The sequence below is a fragment of the Pongo pygmaeus genome, chromosome 16 (genome assembly GCF_028885625.2).
Source record: "Pongo pygmaeus isolate AG05252 chromosome 16, NHGRI_mPonPyg2-v2.0_pri, whole genome shotgun sequence".
NCBI classification, from domain to species: domain Eukaryota; kingdom Metazoa; phylum Chordata; class Mammalia; order Primates; family Hominidae; genus Pongo; species Pongo pygmaeus.
Window position 1 is genome coordinate 73,271,629 of NC_072389.2, and position 18,337 is coordinate 73,289,965.

Genomic DNA, 18,337 nt, shown 5'->3' on the forward strand with positions numbered 1-18,337 from the left:
GCTCTTGGATTTTTTTCCTTCGTGTCATCCCAGCAGCTGCAAACTTGAAGGCATCTCATTTCTCAGCTAAGGCTTTATGTATAAGAGGTGGTAATGTTTGGGGGCTAATAAACACCAAACTGCTCTAGAAAAATCTGTTTAAACATTTAATTACTTACTAAGAGATGTTAACTTGTTTAACTCCTCTAAACTAAATTGTCACTGGTAGCTTTTCTGCTTTTCCAAACCTGATTGTAATTACATTTTCAGATAGTATGGTTGGTTGTTCTCTCAATTAATCAAGGTATATGATAAATTGCACATCTGCGTGGTCCTTTTAAAAATCAGGGTAACCACGATGTTAGATTTTTGTCTCTCCAGCACTCAAATTCCAGTGTGACTTTGGGCTTCACACCAAATGGCTTTGTTTCATTATTAGACCCAAATCTTCTGATCACTGTGAAAGACAAAATGCACTGGACAATTAAGAAGATGATTTTATTTAGGGCTATTGCAGTAGGGAGAGTGTTTATTAATGAGGAATGGCTCAAAGAAAAGGGAAGGTTCTGAGGTCTTATGAAGGCAGGTAAACAAGGGGGTCACCAGCAAGTCTTAGAGAAGTCACGAGGAAAGATGGAAAAGGATCTTACCTCTGTGAGAGCAGGGTGATCCTTTGTGGTTAGCAGAAGGGTAGGGGGATTTCTTACCTGTTACTGTTTACTAGAAGCACGGCGCTCAGATCAATTCGAAATGATCACCACATTCTACTAAACATGCCAAAGATAAGTTTCGGTTTACTTTGATCTGGGGCTTACCTGTGCCCTGAGCGCAAATATGAAGAAAGGTGCATTTCTATAGCCCCCTTAGAGAGTGCTCATCCACCCTGTGCTTGCAAAAATCTAAGCTTTTTAAAATACTAATGATGGTTAATAAATTGTGAACTTGGATGTAGTTCACTACAGTTAGCTATTGCCTGTGTCATATAAAGTGTGTTTTAAAATGAACCTTTAGGACCAGACTCCTAATGTGTCTGGCCACTCATTCTTGTAAACATCATTTTGTTTTCAGTTGTTCATTTGGAAGTAGCTCATTAGCTATGCCGCCCAGAATTTGCAGTGAGAAATACTGGCTAGGATTGTAACTTCAACTGAGTATTTCCATCATGCACAAAAGTCATCATAACAGCAAGGGGGCCCCACGTAGGGTCCAGCTGACAACCATGGAATTTTTTTTTAAGTTCTGAAGGCCATTAAAATCATCTGTTTGTGTCTGCTTATAAAGAGGAACCCACTAGTAAAGAAGTTGATTTTAGCTTTTTAATTGCACATAATTACAACGGCAGAATCACTGTCTGGATACTTGAGATCGCACTAAATCAGACAGCTTTAATTTGAATTTTTGATGACACATTAGCACTTCAGCAAGAACAGAGAGATTATAACCCTAAGAAAACAGGCTTTGTTTTTCCATAGATGTGACCACTTAATCTTTTCACAAGACTTTAGCAGATAAATATGTGTGTGTATGTATATGTCTTTATATACATGCACATAGCAAGAGAGATATAGATAAAGTCTGTCATTCCTTGATCATGGTGATCTGACAGTTTTAATCTCCCAGTTAAGCATAACTTTTTTCCTCCATCAGTCAAGTCAGATCTCTTAGTATGATGATGACTTGCCTGTTTAAGATTGTAGTTATCTGAACTCATGTCTGTAATGCCTCTTTTGTGTTTTATTGGACTGTCATCTTCCTAGTATCTTGTTTCAAGGCACAGTGAAGCTGTGTAGCGTTCATTGAGCACAGGAAGAGTTTGGTTATCTTGGATGCAGCAAAGTGGATCAGTTGGGCTGCTCTTCAGTGCCATGCCAGATTTGCGGCAGCAGGAAGCTAAGGTGGGTCTTTAAAGTATGTTACACTTTAGTTCCTCATTGGCCATGACTCAGCTCATTAGAACTTTCTGTTATTTGGGTGGTGCCCTCAGCCTAAAAGAGCCTCCTCTCCCCTCCCCTGGAAGGTCTTGGTCCTCCTCCCTGCGGCTTTTCCCTACTCTTCACCTTCACAGTTGCTTGCTCCCTTCTCTGAAGCCCTTCAGCATGTATTGTGTCTAGGTTGGAGCAGCATTTAATTATATATTCATCTTATGGCCACAAGTTAGTCCATGTAGTACAGGGGCTCTCAACCCTAGTAGGTCATCAGAGTCACCTCAGAGGTTTAAAAGGCAAAAGAAAAAAATGCCTGGATCCCAACCCAGATCAAAGAAGCTCTGTCCAGGGAGCAGGTACTTTTTTTTTTTTTTTTTTTTAAACCTTTAAAGTTCTCTAGGTGATTACAAGGACAGCCAGAGGGGAAACTCACTGGTTTAATACCTTTTTTCTTCCACTAGATTGTAAGTTCCTTGAAGGAGGATCATGATCTTATAATTCAGTGCCTATCCTAGTCTGCTGTCATTTAGGCAAAACAGTGTTGGTTGCACATGCTATTCTCTCTAATCCAATCCAGTAAAACACTGTACAGATAAAGTAGACACTAAACAGATAGATAAACAAGACATGTATCTGGTTCTCCAGGAACTCAGAGTAAAGCTGAAGAAACTAATCCAAGAACAAGCAATCCCTGGACATTACAATATACGGTATAAATTAGGATGGCCACACTAGAATACATGGCCAGATAAAAAAGGTTTTTGTTTGACTTCCTGCTAGGAGAGGTCATCTAGGTTAGAAAATTTGGTGCCAAAATAATAAAATTTCTAGGATGTTGCAATATTTGCAGGGATAATATTCAAAACATTTAACAACCAGTATAGCATGAGGATTACTGATCAGAACCAGCACCAGGGTTTAGCCATCCCACCCTGGATGTATGAACAGAGCTAGGAGGTGCTAACCAGGTGGTGATCAGCAGCACATATGATCTTTGGTATGCATTCTGACCACTTGAAAATTTACCTCAAGCAAGTAACTCCACATCCAGAGGTTATTAGAGAGCCGAAACCTAGAGGAGACCTCCTGGCTAGCACCATTTTTGCCTGTTAGATTGATGACAGGGGACCCGAAGGTTTTTATCTGTCAGCACATCAGATGCATGCCACCCACTCCCCAGCTCTTGGGAATAACAGATTCGGTTGAAAAAGACCAGAGACATTCAGCCGTTTGTGGGAGAAATATAAAAGGATCCTAAAGCTAGTCCCTGGGATTTGGGAATTGCTGTTGAAGGTAGCAAAGTTGTTTTCCTGTGAGTACACACCGATAAATAGATGCAGTTCTTATCAATTATTAACCAGTCTAACCAGGAATTTTAAGAGCTGGGGAAAATATTAGAAAGCTCCTATTTACAGTTGTACCAGCTGGATTTGTTTAATGGGTTGTTTGCTTTTTAATTTGTAGCAGTTTTGAGAGAGACCTTTGGGGATTGTGAGTCTTGTCGTTTCGGATACAGAGTTATTTGAGGGGCCAAATCTGCCTGCAGATAATCTGAGGTTCACTTGGCCATTTAGAGACTGCAGAAAGGCAGTGGAGACATTTGGGCCTACCGTCCTCTATTTAGTTTTCAAGATTAGAATTAAACATTAGGCCTTGGTCTACCGAGAGACATTTGCTGGAGCATGGACTAGTTTCTTTACAGTATCCTGGTTTACCGTTTCTCTGTTCTCTTCATATAAATAAATGGTCACTGATTCTGAAGTAGGAGAATAGGTACCATTCATTTATTTGTGCAAAGGTTCCCTTGACACAAATGAAAATGGAATTTTCAAATGTAACCCGATTAACTCTTAATTGCTAGCCTGTGTGTGTCTTAGCTTCCTCAGAAGGCTTCTGAATGGCCTGCATCTCTTTCTAAATTTAGTGGGGAGGGGGATTCAATTAATAGCAGGACTTTCTAATTGTGGGATTGGTGTGGAGTTGACAAAAATTTGTATAAATAGGGTACATTTTTTCCACTTAAGAGGGCTGTGCTGAAACATTTTTAATTGGATTTTCATGGTGATTGACAGCATTTGATTATGACAGTAACTTTATTTGGCTGGACTGCTTTAGCCTCTTGTTCAGATTTTTCCATCAAAGCTCTTTTTTATCCTCTGAATCCCCAGTGGAGCAGCAGTCATTGTGGAAGAGCCTTTTAGCACCTTTGTTGTAGCCATCCCTGGTGATGATTGGGCCCAGCTGGTAGTAGATAAGAAAATGTTCCTTTCACAAAGAGGCAGTGTCTCCCGCCTCTGCGGTTTCAATAATTTTAAGAGCCCCCAAAACCTGTTGAGGATTAGAAGTAGCTTTAGATGTGAAATGAGTGTTAAGTATTAGTAATCGGGAGATTAGGGCCCCAGGGACAATGAGAGATAAACAACTGCAATTAAGGCAAATCTGCCGATGTAAACAAAATTTAGCAGAAACAGATGCCCTAACCATTTTGGGGGATTGATTTGAGGGCACCGAGGAATCGATTTTTGTCTTGTTTACACTTTCAAACCCCTGTGATATACTGGAAGGCTAAATATTTCATACAGCCTGATTTTAGTTAATTTTTTTTTCAGCGCCTCACAGTAGGCGCCTCTCTTCTCACAGTGACCAGGCCTGAGTTTATTCAGCATTCACAGGGAGCAGCTAATTGTCTATGAAGGGCCCCCGTGTTTAAATGGGCTTGACAGGAATTTAAATTTTGTTTCAATCAACCCCTGTGCTCACAGCCTGCTCCAGTTTCTAATTTTTAAATTAAACATGACTTTTTTTTTAAGCCACAGCTTTGCCTCTGGAATACTCTCGCTCTAACTCTGGGGAAGGCAGATCAGCAACCCTGGAATGCTGGTTTATGCAGGGCCTGTGTCACCAGCTCTGAAATGGAAAGTCCTTTCTCCAAAACAAGCTTTCCTCCCCTGTCAGGGAGGTCAGCAGAGCTTCGCCTGGGCGCTGTCTCCTTTCTGCCTTCAGAAACGGCCCCCTTTTCAGCTCTCCTGTGCAGGCAGCAGTGCTGCATCATCTGGAAAGTGGGTTAAGCACCAAAGGAAGGTGTAAGGATGGCTTTTAGGGGACTGGCTGAATTATAACCCACTGCACGTCTGGTGCAGATTTGTATTTCAGAAGTCTTTTCTACTGTTGTGAGACATGGAGAGAAGCCGATGTGGGAATCACAGATGTGCATTTCAGTCTGCGCTCGCCATTTTTATGTCTTAGCATCTGCTCTGTGCCCAGCATCCTGCCGGACGCTGAGGAGGCAGCATGTCAGCCCCAAGTCCTGACCCCCCAGCCAGCTCACAGTCCAGTGAGGAAGGTGAGGGTAGACACAGCCACGCACAGGATAGAATGCGAGAATTGCCAGAGACCCCCCCTCACCTTCTCCTCCCACCTTCACCTACCCCTTCACCTCAGGCCACTCCTGTGGAGTCCTGTGCTCCAAACTTCTGGCAGTCCCCAGATGCGTGAGGCATCCTCACACAGTCATGTCTTTGCTTGTGCTGTTTCCTCACCACCAGATGGTGAACTTCTCCACCTCCGAAACCCAACTGGCACAACCTCTGTGAAGCTTTCCTAAGCGTGCTTCAGTTGGATTGAGGACTTCCTTTTGCCTGTCACCCTTCACCCTGGCTAATACTTCTGTTAGTGCACTCCTCACACTTTGTGGCAGTAACTTGTGGTAACAGTCAATAAAGGAGACCACAACCCCTTGAGGAAGAGATCATGTCTTATCTTTGTATCCTTAGCATCTAGCCCAGTCTCCAGCCTGAGTAGAATGCTCAAATAAATGGTCATTGAATTTAAATGATATGAATTTAACAAGTGAAATGAATTTCTGCTAGGGATATCTGGGGAGGCTTTGAGAATGGAGTGACAGGTGAGCTGGGACCCACGGACATTTGAGTATTTATGTCAGTATATTACTTTTCTGCACACAGATGTGAAAGGCAGCTTACATCATAAGTAAAAGTACCAGAGCCTCTAATAGCCACACTAACCAGTATTCATACTACAATTTATTTTCTCTAAACAAACTTGAAGAGATTGAAGTTAACAATTGCACCTAACTTGGGGATGATGATGAATCCAGAAAGGATCCCGTTTTATAATCTTTAAAAAATTGATTTATTATTTATAGAGAAATGGATCTAAACATAAAACATTTTAAACACTTAAGTTAGAGCATTCTTTCATCTAAGTTATCTCATTTGACCTTCACATGAACACTATAAGGATTATTCTTATTCCCATTTTACTGATGCATAAACTGGGGCTCAGAGAGGTTAATTTCCTTGCCTAGAGTCACACAGCCAGGAAGAACACAGGACTGTCCTACTGCACAACATCAAAGCTACACTCATTGTTGCATAGTAGGCAGAGGATTGTTATTGTGGTTTAGAGAATTTCCGCTAAGTCAAACTATTTCTTGCAGTTAGAAAAATAAAGCTAAATACAAATACAGGACCATGCAAAGAAACTTGTAGGATTTCAGCAGAGTGTGCTTGTGAAGCCAGTGCCCCTGTAGGATGCTTTGCTCAACTCCTTCCCTATGGTCCCTTCCACCTTGATGCCACAGGCTGCATCTGCAGGGCCGTGGTCGAGGCAGAGAGCAGATGGCTGCACACACTCTCCACCCATCCCCAGGTGGCAGGGGGGCCTGGTTGAAGCCTGAACCTCAGTAGAGACAAAACACAAAAGAGAAAGTAATTACCAACAGTTTGCACCTGGTCTGTTAGCTGGCTATCTGAGGGGAAGCTGTGAGAATTTATGTAATCATTGTTTCTTTGGTTTTGGCAAAAACTGAGGGCAGAGTGTGTCCTGACAGCTGTCTGGTCACAAACCTTTCCACCTTTCCACTTCTGCCATCATGGGTATAGAAATGGGCAACTTCCAAGAGATGATGTTCCTCAAGTTTGGGAGAAATTACCTTTAACTCAACAAACTTTTTACTGAGCACATTCGTGTTTAGCTGAACTCGGAGTATGGGCTGTGCACCAGTATAGTATCTGAACTGTTTGTTTGTTGTTTTTTCCCTGAGACAGGGTCTTACTGTGTCACCTAGGCTGGAGTGCAGTGACATGATCTTGGCTCACTGCAGCCTCAATCTCCCAGGCTCAGGTGATCCTCCTACCTCAGCACCTGCCCTTCCTTGAGTAGCTGAGACTACACATGAACAACACTATGTCTGGCTAATTTTTGTATTTTCAGTAGAGACGGGGTTTCCCCATGTTGCCCAGGCTGGTCTCAAACTCCTGACCTCAAGTGATCCACCTGCCTGGGCCTCTCGGAGTGCTGGGATTACAGGTGTGAGCCACCATGCCCTGCCCCGAACTGTTTCTTAAACACAGGAAGATAAGGAATTTGTGCCAGGATATAAATCAAGCCTGTCTGAAAGCATTCTGTTTAGTTCAGTTCAGTTTTTTGGAGCAAAACTTTGTGAGCGAAGGAAGCTGTGTGCGGTTCACATTGCAGCATGGCTACTTGTATCATTGCAGGCCAGCAGCAAGCAGTTCACAGGACGACTACTTGAGTGGCACAGCTGTAGGGAATACAGAGGGCGATCAGACACTAATCCAGCAAACACAAATCCATCATACATGCAAACAAAGTAGACAGGTCACACAAACAGGAAGCCAAACAATCGGGGTCCATCTTGAAGGGAGAGGGGAAACAGCGAGGAGAAGACAACCCACAGAGGTCCACACCAACACAGGTGCTGGAGGCGTGGAGGCAGCAGGGGCCCTGGCAGGGAGCCATGACCTCACTCATCCTATGACCTTGATGGAAGGAGTGGAAAGGTAGAAGGGTTTGTGATCTGACAACTGGCAGGATGTGTTGTGCGTAAAGCCTGGAGAGGCTAAGGATGGTCTTTCAAAGCTTGCAAATCAGTCTATCGTGTGAATGTGAGCCAAGAAGCAACCTGGGAAACTGGAAAGGGATTGAATTGGATGTCAGAAAATATAGCTTCAAGTACAGGCACTACCTCTAGGAAACTGGGCAGGCAACAGCTGTTTACTTAGCCCATCTGAGCCTGAGCTGCTTCATCTGTAAAATGGGGTATTGATACCAGCCTCACAGGGGACTTTTAGCTGTTGGGTTATTTGTTTTCTTTTTAACTTACAGAAGATGGAGTTTGTGAAAGTGTTTGTAAACTACGAAGTGCGAGACATACGTGGGGCACGAGGTCATTCAGCCTCTTTGGGTCATGATTTTCTCATGTCTGATGTTCCTGGGTATTTCCAGCTTGTTGCCTCTTGGAAGATACACGTGTTTAGGGAAGTTTAATGTGACTTAGAATAAATTATATGTATGTCGAATGTTTGCAACTGGTGTACACTGAATTGGTAGTCTCTTGGGGTGGTCTCTGTGGTTGAAAATCCAAACAAGATGAAGCACATTCCTCCCCACTCACTGGAAGCCATAACTTTTCATGTCTGCCCGTTACTATTGGTAAAATGTAATGAGCATCTTGTTGGAGGGAATTATTGTAAACCAGTTAATCAACAAGTATTTGTTGTCCAGGTGTGTGAGGTGCCGTGATGGGTTCAGAAAGAATATAAGAAACACTTATGTCTCAGGAGCAGACTAGACATGCCCATTGGCAACATTTAGAGAAAGTAGATGAGTGCCAAGCTGCTGGCTTGGGTGGTGCGGGGAGCTCAGGGAACAGTGGCCGAGGGGCCGGAGTAGTCAGTCAGGATGCCTGGCTCGGGTCTGAGTACAGAAATTGGAAAGTGGTGGTACAACAGAAAGCCAGCTTCTCCCCTCCCTCTCCCTTCCTCTCCTAGCTGTCCATCCTGCAGCGTGTTACTGAACGCTCTCCACCTCTAGTTCCTTATCTACAAAAATAGAATATCGCAAAGCATGAAATTTAAGTGAGATAAAAATGTTAGACACTTAGCACAGCGTCTGGCATAAAATAAGTGTTCAATAAATGGTAACCATTTTTATCGTCATTGTCATCATCATCACTGCTAATAACAAGAGGGAAGACATTCCAGGGAGAGAAAATGGCACAGGCTGAGACCGGAGGGAACGAGGACAGTGAAGAACCCACCCTGGCCAAAGCAAAAAAGACCCTTGGAAATGATGGGGTAAAGTTAGCTGCATGGGGCCAGTGTGATCTGGAAGGGCTGTGCACACCAGAGAGTAGTGGGGCAGTTGGACGCTCTTGTTGGTTCTTAAGCAGGGAAGTGGCTGGTCAATGATAGACAGATAGGCAGGCAGGGCGGACAACAGGACTGATTCTGCCTGCCCCAGGTGGGCCAGACCCTCTGGCTGAAGCTGATTCGTGCATAGGAATGTCCTAACCCTTTGGCTGTTTCTCAAATTTTGTGAAGGTCTCTAGCCAAAAGAATGGGAAACCGAGTTCAGCGCTTGTAGCTGTTCGGCAGCATGTCACTTGTCTCTCTTTCTGCATCTTCTTTTCTGTGTCCTTTCTGTCACTATCAGGGAAAATCATTAGTATGCTAATCTAGCTAGCCGTCATTTTAACACTGACCTTTGCTAACCTGCCTTTGCGATTTCAGGAACTATGTTTGACTTCTCTAAAAGTAACCTTAAATTGTAGTCTTGTAAGAATTCCAGAGCTGTATCCTTCACTCCTTCTTCTAATGAGGTTATGACCAAATGCTCATTATAATTGCTTTAGACTCCTTTTAATTTTCAAGCTTATTAATCATAAGAAGAGTTATTTAAAATTGCATAAATTAATCTTAGATTAAAAGCCCATCAAAGCCTCGAAACAATTAAGAATAAGTAGGATTTCCCTGGGGCAGCAAGTTTTATTTTAATATTGTAGTCAGGTGGATATCAGAACCTTGAAGTATGGTAGTGATTAATGTATGCAAAATTTAAATGAGATTTTTTAAATGGCAAATCTAAATCACATATTGACCTAACTGTAGGCTTTAACTGCATTGTCTGTCATATATTTAAACTGTTTACTAATCAACATTTTAATTACAGCATGTGCTGGCAGACCCTAGGACAAATAAAATCTAGCATTTAAAAATGTTACTGCAGTCTATTACCCAAAAATAATAAGGCTCTTAATAAAATTGGGAAAAAATGGAGGAATGAGAAAACAGTAAACTTTCTTGGCACAGCACCGTCCTAAGGTATGGAGACTGTTCTGGATACTTCTCAGCCCCTACTCTCACCTTGAAATTCTGCTGGTCTGAGGCAGCTTCCTCTTCATGGAACTGCAAGTGTGTTGCCTTTGATGTTGATTTATATGTAATTAAGGAACTACTTTGCTTTATATATTTGAGTCCCTGGTTGTAAGCATTATTTACTTAAACAATGTATAGCTCTGGGGTCCCCAGGCCTTCTCCCCTTTTTTTATATGGAGATAAGATGTTTCCAGAAATTTGATTTGGCCTCAGCCAGTCAGCAGCCTTTTGTGCTGCCTTCCACTCACCTCCTTGTATCACTGCTGGGTTATACAGGCTGTCCCCAGGAAGGTGGCCTCAGGCTATCTTAAGTTTGGAAAGTATTTCTCTATTTTATAAATACTCTGCTTCAATACTGAAGGTAGATGGGTAAGAGAGTCACCTTGAGCAAGTTACTTCACCCCTGGAAACTTTAGTACCCACTGCATGGAAAGGGGATAATAGTGACCAATTTACTGTTTCTTTCTGTTTTTGTAAAAAGGCAAATAAGATGAAGCACATAAGCACTTAACATAGTAGTTGGAAAATAATAGGTTCATAAGCAATGTTTATTCCTGCCATCATCATCATTTATTTGCTAAAACTAGTTTTTAAATTATGATTAAAAATTTGGCCAGACATGGTGGATCATGCTTATAATTCTAGCTCTTGGGGGGCTGATGCAGGAGGATCACTTTAGCCCAGGAGTTCGAGACCCACCTGGGCAACATAGTGAGACCCTGTCTCTACAAAAATTTAAAAACTAGTTGGGCATGGTGGCACTGCCTGTATCCCAGCTTCTCAGGATGCTGAGGTGAGAGGATCACTTGAGCCCATGAGGTCGAGGATGCAGTGAGCCATGATTGTACCATTGCACTCCAGCATGGGTGACAGAGAGAGACCCTGTCTCAAAAAAAAAAAAAGAAAAATTACACAATACAGAAGGATATACAGTAAGAAGTTAGTCTCCTTCCAATCCTCCATATCCTCCAGCCCCAATCTCTAGAGATAAGCATTGTTAATAGTAGCTTGGGTATCCTTCTAGAATTTTTAATTCTTTTTATTCTGCACCTTGCTTTTTTACTTAGTATGTCGTTGAGGTCTTTCCATATAATATAAAGATCAACCTCATTCTTAATGGCTGCATAGTATTCCATACTATGGATGTATCATACTTATTTATCCAGGACCCTGTCATAGAATATTTTGACCATTTCCAGTTTTTTTGTTATTAAGACAATGACTGTGTCTCTATGTATACATCTTTGTATACTGGATATGAGAATGTTAGCTCTTCTTCTTCATCTCTTCTGATACTAAATTATCAGATTTTAATCTTTGCCAACCTAATCAGTGGCAAAATGGTATCTAGTTGGCCAGGCGTGGTGGCTCACGCCTGTAATCCCAGCACTTTGGGAGGCCAGGTGGATCACCTGAGGTTAGGAGTTCGAGACCACCCTGGCCAACATGGTGAAACACCATCTCTACTAAAAATACAAAAATTAGCCGGGCGTGGTAGGGGGACCCTGTAATTCCAGCTACTCTGGAGACTGAGGCTAGAGAATCGCTTGAACCCGGGAGGTGGAGGTTGCAGTGAGCCAAGATTGCACCATTGTATTCCAGCCTGAGCAACAAGAGCGAAACTGTTTCAAAAAAAAAAAAAAGGATCTAATTGTTTTAATTTACGTTTATTTTATTAAGTATGAGGATTAACACTTCTTTCATATATTTATTGGCCACATTTATTTTTTTCACATTCTTTGCCTGTTTTTCTGTTGAATGTGTTGTCTCTTCTTTCATCTTGTTGAAGATTGATTTTTCCTTCTAGACAGTGAAGGGGGTGGACACACAATTTCCAAGGCCCCTTCCCACTTCTGCAGTCTGTGGTCCAGGCCCGAATGTCCTTTGGGCAGCTTTTACACTACCAAGGTGCTATTTGCTCATGACCTTGTTGAGCAACATTGAGGTTGAATAGCCAGTAGCTGGGGGTAAACTACAAGAGAGTCATTTTCTTTTCCCTTTGTTTGGTTGTGTATCTTTCTTCCACTCTTAAAAAAGCAGGCTTGGAAATTGCAAGGCAGAGCTGGATTGAACTTCCTTTAAAGCAGCCTGTAGACATCAGGAATATTTATTTTTTCTATTTGTTTTAAGCCTGGGAAGACTGTGTGGTTTTCTCAACACTGTCCTGATGGAGCCCTGACCAGCAAGCGTGCAATGCCCCTAGCCCTAATGTGCCATTAATGATAGGTTAATGTACAGTATAATGTTTTTGGGACTACGGGTTCATTACACTTCTGAGTGTGAGGTCTTTCCACAGAGCGCCCAAGGTCCCATTGCATTATATCATGCAATAAAAATACCCTTTTCATATCACACACTAATAAACTGTATTTGAAATGCTGTCTGAGGGCACTGCCGTCTTGTCTATAGGCTGTGCACAAGTGCAACAGTTGGGATTCCTTTTTTCTATTTTGTGGTTTAGTTACATGGAATTCTAAACCCAGAAGTCTGCTCATTCTTGTTTTAAATGGGGAGCAAGTTGGGTCTTTAGGGCTGAGGCTCAGAGGAGGGGCTGCTTACTGAGTGGTGAGGGTCCTTAAGATGTAGAGAGCAGCCTTTAATTCTCTACTGCAGCTGTCAGGAGAGCCAGTCACATAAAAAAAAAAAAAAAAACAAAAAAAACTATGTCCTAATGTCTGCCACACTTGGTGCTGAACATGTGTTAGGTGTTATAAAAGTTTCCTTAGAAAAGGAGTATGATAAGTACTGCAAAATTTTGGCCACTGATAGTCATGACTATGGAACCGCCTCTGGGCTAGGAATTTCACACACACTGTCCTGTGAGGTTGATGCTGTTCTCCATATTTTACAGAAGACGAGTCAGAGCTAGGGGGAATAAGCTGTGTTGTAGAGAATGAAATCCACAGGACTCCTGGAAACCACAGGTAAATTATTACCTGTCTACCCAGAGAGAGCCCCTCACGCCATGAATAGTCCACCTGTGAGACATCCGAGCTGCCGCTGGGCAGGAGCCAAGCATCTTCTTTTCAAATGCACATGGCCCTAGTGCCCTTCTTAAGTTATTCATACTTTCCTGTGAATTGGCTTAATGTCAGCAGTTAGCTGGCATCAGATGATTTTGAAGCTTTGAAAGAGGAGACTCTTCTGCATTAAACAGGAAAAGGGACATTGGAGTTGAGGGATGAGGCAAAGACTAAAGGATCAAAGGGCTTCAAATCACCTGTTTCACATTTCCTCTAGGGCAGACTCTGACTTTGTTATGCAGGGGCTTGTTTTGACCACTTGTGGAGTGTGGGGAAAGACTGACCTGTGAAGGCCAAGAGCCTCAAGAAACTTGGGCTCAGGCATCATTACCATCTTAGAGTGCAGTGTCCTTGTTTATAAAATAGGTTATTTACTTTCTGATAGGGCTTTTGGAGATCACGTGAACTAATGTAAATGAAAGCACCTAATGAGCACCTGGCACAGGGTAAGTGCTCACAACTGGCTGCTATTATATTGCACATCATCACAAAAGGCACAGGTTTGGGAGCTGACATCCAGTGCAAATCCCAGCTCTACCTTGGCCAAATCCACAAATTGAAGGAAGTAACAGTAATGCCATCCAGCCACTTCATGGGGTTGTTGTGACACTGAAATAAGATAATGAGCTCGAAAGCCGGTTGTAGAATGAAAACCCCTACTCAAATGCTGGTATCAGTAAATATAAGCATTTCTCTCTCCAAATTAACATATTCAAACTGGGTTGTCTTTAAATAAATATCCTTACAGCAAAGGCAATAGGAGCAGCTATTAGGAAGATTCACTGATCTGTTCCCCTCACCACCAGGGAGAATGTCATGGCTGCAACAGACTTACAATAGCACAAAGCATATAAAAGTCAGGGCAATTCTTACCTCCTACCTCCTCATAACGACAGAGCACCAGGCAGAGGAGGGGCAGGTCCAGGTCTCTGCTCACCTGCGTTGGTGAGAAGAGAGCCAGTACCTGCTCAATGTGGACAGTATTGCTTAGAACAGTCGTTGGAGGTCAGGTTTGCAAAAGGAGGTTAAGCTCAAAGGAACTGTGTTGAAGGGTTGAGTTGGTCTGGTGGAAAGAAAAAACTAGGGCGTTGCTAAGACCCTCCTGCAAAAGACTGGACCTTCTGGCTCTAGGCAAAGTCCCCTTAATTGTTATGAGAAGAGTATTTAAATTTCAAGGATAATTAGTTTTTCTTTTAAGGGGTATAGGGTTAGACTAAACCTTTTATTTTCAGATGTGAGGACTTTGAAACACTTGGATACACCTCTCAGGGGTTAAAAATCTGTCTTTGGGCCTACCAGGACTTGAAAAATGTTGCTCTGTATCAAGAAAACCAGAAGTGACAAGTTCATTTAAAAAGCCTGGTTTGTCATTGTTTATCTAATTTTCGGAGTTGACACAGAAAATTAAACCAGCTGACACTCACTTTCTGACCGTCTCTCTGGCTCATTTCCCTGGTCCTTTCCTACCTGACCTTGCAACTACAAAATGCTCCAGACCCTAAAATATAAAACTTCCCACTGAGTTTCTGAGTCACCCTGCAGTCATTCCAAGATTATGTCATAGGATGTCATCCCTAATGGTATTAAAAATCAAGATGAAGTTATAAATCTGCTCTGTGAGGTATTTCTTTTCCACCCCCCGCTTTGACCATAAATCTTAAAAGTAATCAAACTCTCTGCAAAGAAGCCAAGGTAAACTTGGGCCCAAAGCGGCCCCGTATGTCTTTAATGAATTCAGAGGATCAGCAGGCTTGTCTGTCCCTGTGAGATCACATGGTGCTTCATGGCAAACTTTACAGAAAAGTGGGCAAAGTGAGAGCTTTCATTGTGTTTAATATGGATTTTCTGAAACTCACATGGCAACATCATAGGTGGATGAGCTGCTCCATGTAAGAAAATTATTCAGATAACTGTAGTATATTCTTTATAAAATCAAACTTTAAAAAATTACAAGCAATAGATCTTAAATGTATTATAACACTCTCTATCCTCTTAAACAGATTACATGCATCAGGATTTAATTTTTTTAAAAATTAAATTTACTTCCAGCTACTCAGGAAACTGAAACAAGAGGATCATTTGAGCCCAGGAGTTCAAAGGTGTAGTGCGGAATGATTGTGCTTGTGAATAGCCACTGTGCTCCAGTCAGGGCAACACTGTGAGACCTCATCTCTAAAAAAAACAAAAAATTCTTAAGCTCATTATTATGGACATTGTCTATTTGCCATGTTCTATACCAGTATCTCCTGATATTGACACGAGTAGGGCCATTTGTCCCTAGGCTGGTTGACCCCAAACTGGTTTTTTGTTTTTGTTGTATAGTTTTGCTAGTAGATGTCATTTCTTGCTGCTGTTCTTGTTCCTCCCTTTAAAAGACCTTCCTCTTCTCCTTCTATTTGGCTGTTTCTCTTGTGCTTTTAATTGAGAAATCAGATACTAAGCTTGTTAGAATCAAGTCTAAAATACAAGAAAGCCAGCTTAAGGAAAAGCTTGAGGGACTACCTAAAATTAAAATGTTCAAGTTCTAGTTTAACTTCCAGATTCTTGTCTAAGATAAGGGTGTCAAAGTATAGTCGCCTATAGATTGTAAAGTGCCCCTAGATTTGGAAACTGGCCATTTCACTGTATAGAAAATATACTCTTTGATCACGTTGTACATAAATGTCCAAGTTTGAAGCAATATGATTATTTTGATCTTGAATCAGTAATTAAGGTGGACTTCAAACTGTTGAGGTTTTATTTTCTGAGAGGACCAAGGAGTCATGAATGTGCCAGGGGAAGTCCTTAAAACCAGGCTTAGATCTAGGCACATAGAAACCGCTCCACACATCCATAGTGAATCTTATTGAATTAAAGACCCTCGGTAAAACAGACACAGCTACCATTAGAAGGAAGCTTGCAGCTGAATAACTTGTCTTTCTTAACAGTGGAAATAGACTTTGGTTTCATGAGGCTCTGCAGTGAAGGTGGCCAGCTTATTTGTAACCAAAATGTGCTCCCTCAGTCATTCATTCTGCGCATGACCAGTGACACCACCTTGGAAAACACAGGTCACACCAGTTACCACCATCAAAAACGCATTTCAGGCTTCTGTACATTTAATTTTCTTCAACATTACCTTGCAAACCACAGTAAATCAATAACAAAATAGTTTAAATACTACAAGTTCTTCGTGTTTTGTTTTAGAAAATATTGCTCAAGGCTAAGAGTGAGTTCTATTGATGATTTTTATTTGCTGCTGGGATGCAAAACGATCAGAATTTTCAAAGAGTTTGCTTCCTTTTTGTGCATTTCCTTTTTTAAAAAAGGAGGGGTCTGTTTCAGATGGAAAACGTTGGTTGCTAATAGCAGAAACTTGAGAATAATTGGTAATTTTCAATCCTGTAGAAAACTAGACTGGGTCTGATGACTTTGACCTTTGTTATGCTCTTCTTCCAAATTTTCCCCAGCCAGTTCCCTACACTCCTGACCCTCAGCAGCCCATTCCACTGAACTGAGTGAAGGTCAGATAACTCTGGAACATCACAGCTGAAAAAAAAAAAAAAAAGATGGTACTTCATTTAAGGTTATTTACATTTACCCAAAGTTTTGATGTTTTGATGTCCAGTGTCTTTTTTTTTTTTTTTTTTTTTTTGAGACAGAGTCTCGCTCTGTCACCCAGGCTGGAGTATAGTGGCACGATCTTGGCTCACTGCAAGCTCTGCCTCCCGGGTTCACGCCATTCTCCTGCCTCAGCCTCCCAAGTGGCTGGGACTACAGGCACCCACCACCACACTTGGCTAATTTTTTGTATTTTTAATAGAGACAGGGTTTCACCGTGTTAGCCAGGATGATCTCGATCTCTTGACCTCGTGATCCGCCCGCCTTGGCCTCCCAAAGTGCTGGGATTACAGGCGTGAGCCACCGTGCCCGGCCGATGTCCAGTGTCTTTAGCAATTTTTTCCTCTGTATTTTTTGTTGATTTGATAGCAGCAAAAATTTTCCACTTTGGCTCAGTCTTTGTGTAAATGGTTTATTTCTCCCTGTTAAGGAACGAGAAAAGCTGTTACTAAGATTTTAAGGGGGTAGCAGCCTTTACTTAATTGGCTGCTTCTTGAAATAAGATGAGACAATGAATATGAAATGCTTTGGAAAGTTAAAACTATGATGCTAGGACTCTGAAACCTCTGACGCCCCCACGGGGGGTGATGTTTCGTCAGTGCTCACTGGCACCTTGCCAGCCACCACCATTATCACTTCTCCACTTCTCATCATCTCACACTCCCTTTCTGCTGTTGTGAGTCGTCACTCTCAGCATTTTTCAAATGTTGGCTTCATATCATTCATATGGTAGGCCCTTGTTTTTCAATTTTGACTGGATTTGTGGTTATGTATCTTTTTTCCCTTCTTAATATTTACTTGTTTTCTCTTTACCAATTTTGATCATCTTCATGACATCTTTGTATTTAACTCCTTCATGTTCTTTATTATTTGCCATCTTATGATTTCTTTAGCTATACTTTCTGTTCTTTTTATAATGTATTAAACACTTAGCTCATAAATTTTCAATATTTTTTCCTAATATATGCCTATAAAGCTATGAAGTTGCCTGCTAATATTGCTTTAGCTGCATCCAAAAATTGGATAGATTTGCTTAAAAATAAAATCTCTAAACTGAAAACATTTGGCATGTCATACACTTGATAGGACAAGTATTTACATGCAGTGTTTTCATTGTCATTCAATTCTAAGTAATTTTCAATTTCAATTAGGATTTTTTTATGCCAAATTATTTAGAAGTATTTTTTATCTCCAAATAGTGAAAGATGTTTTGTTATCTTGTGGTTATTATCTAATTTTAATCCACTGTGGTCAGAGAGCATGCTATGTATAACATCGGATCTTTGTTGTTCGTTTAGACTCCCTTAGAACATGGTCGTTTGGTTTTTCCCCCCAGTGTTCTCTCTTTGCTTAAAAAAAGTATATATTCTCTAATTGTTGAATGCAATGTCCTATAGATGTCCTTTAGATCAACTTTATTGTGTTTCTCAAATATTTCGTGGCAGTACTAATTTCCTACCTGCATTATCTATCAATTTCTAAGAGAGGTATGCTGAAATCTCCCACTACTATTGTGTCTGTGTCTGTTTCTCCTTGCATTCCTGTCCATTTTTGCTTTATATGTTTTAAGGCAGTAATGTTAAGTTGCATATGTCAAAGTATTGTGTCT

At 41.5% G+C, this 18,337-nt stretch overlaps 1 protein-coding gene and 1 long non-coding RNA gene across 9 annotated transcripts in view; one reads left to right on the forward strand and one right to left on the reverse strand.

Annotated features, from left to right (window-relative positions):
• MAP2K5 (mitogen-activated protein kinase kinase 5) overlaps positions 1–18,337 on the forward strand; it is a 260,525-nt gene that overhangs the window by 231,038 nt on the left and 11,150 nt on the right. The window contains exon 22 of one of the 7 annotated variants that reach the window (XM_063652330.1): positions 1,737–1,869. The exons of the other annotated variants lie outside the window; for them this stretch is intronic. Coding sequence (XP_063508400.1) covers positions 1,737–1,769 — 33 coding nt within the window. The 3' untranslated portion in view covers positions 1,770–1,869. Of the gene's footprint in view, positions 1–1,736; positions 1,870–18,337 lie in introns of those variants that run through there. 7 annotated transcript variants of the gene reach the window in all.
• Positions 13,215–18,337, reverse strand: part of LOC134738204 (uncharacterized) — a 32,494-nt gene continuing 27,371 nt past the window's right edge. For both annotated transcript variants that reach the window (XR_010123826.1, XR_010123825.1), the window contains exons 2-3: positions 16,945–17,150; positions 13,215–16,656 (exon numbers count right to left, since the gene is read on the reverse strand). This is a non-coding gene — a long non-coding RNA (uncharacterized LOC134738204). The remainder of the gene's footprint in view (positions 16,657–16,944; positions 17,151–18,337) is intronic.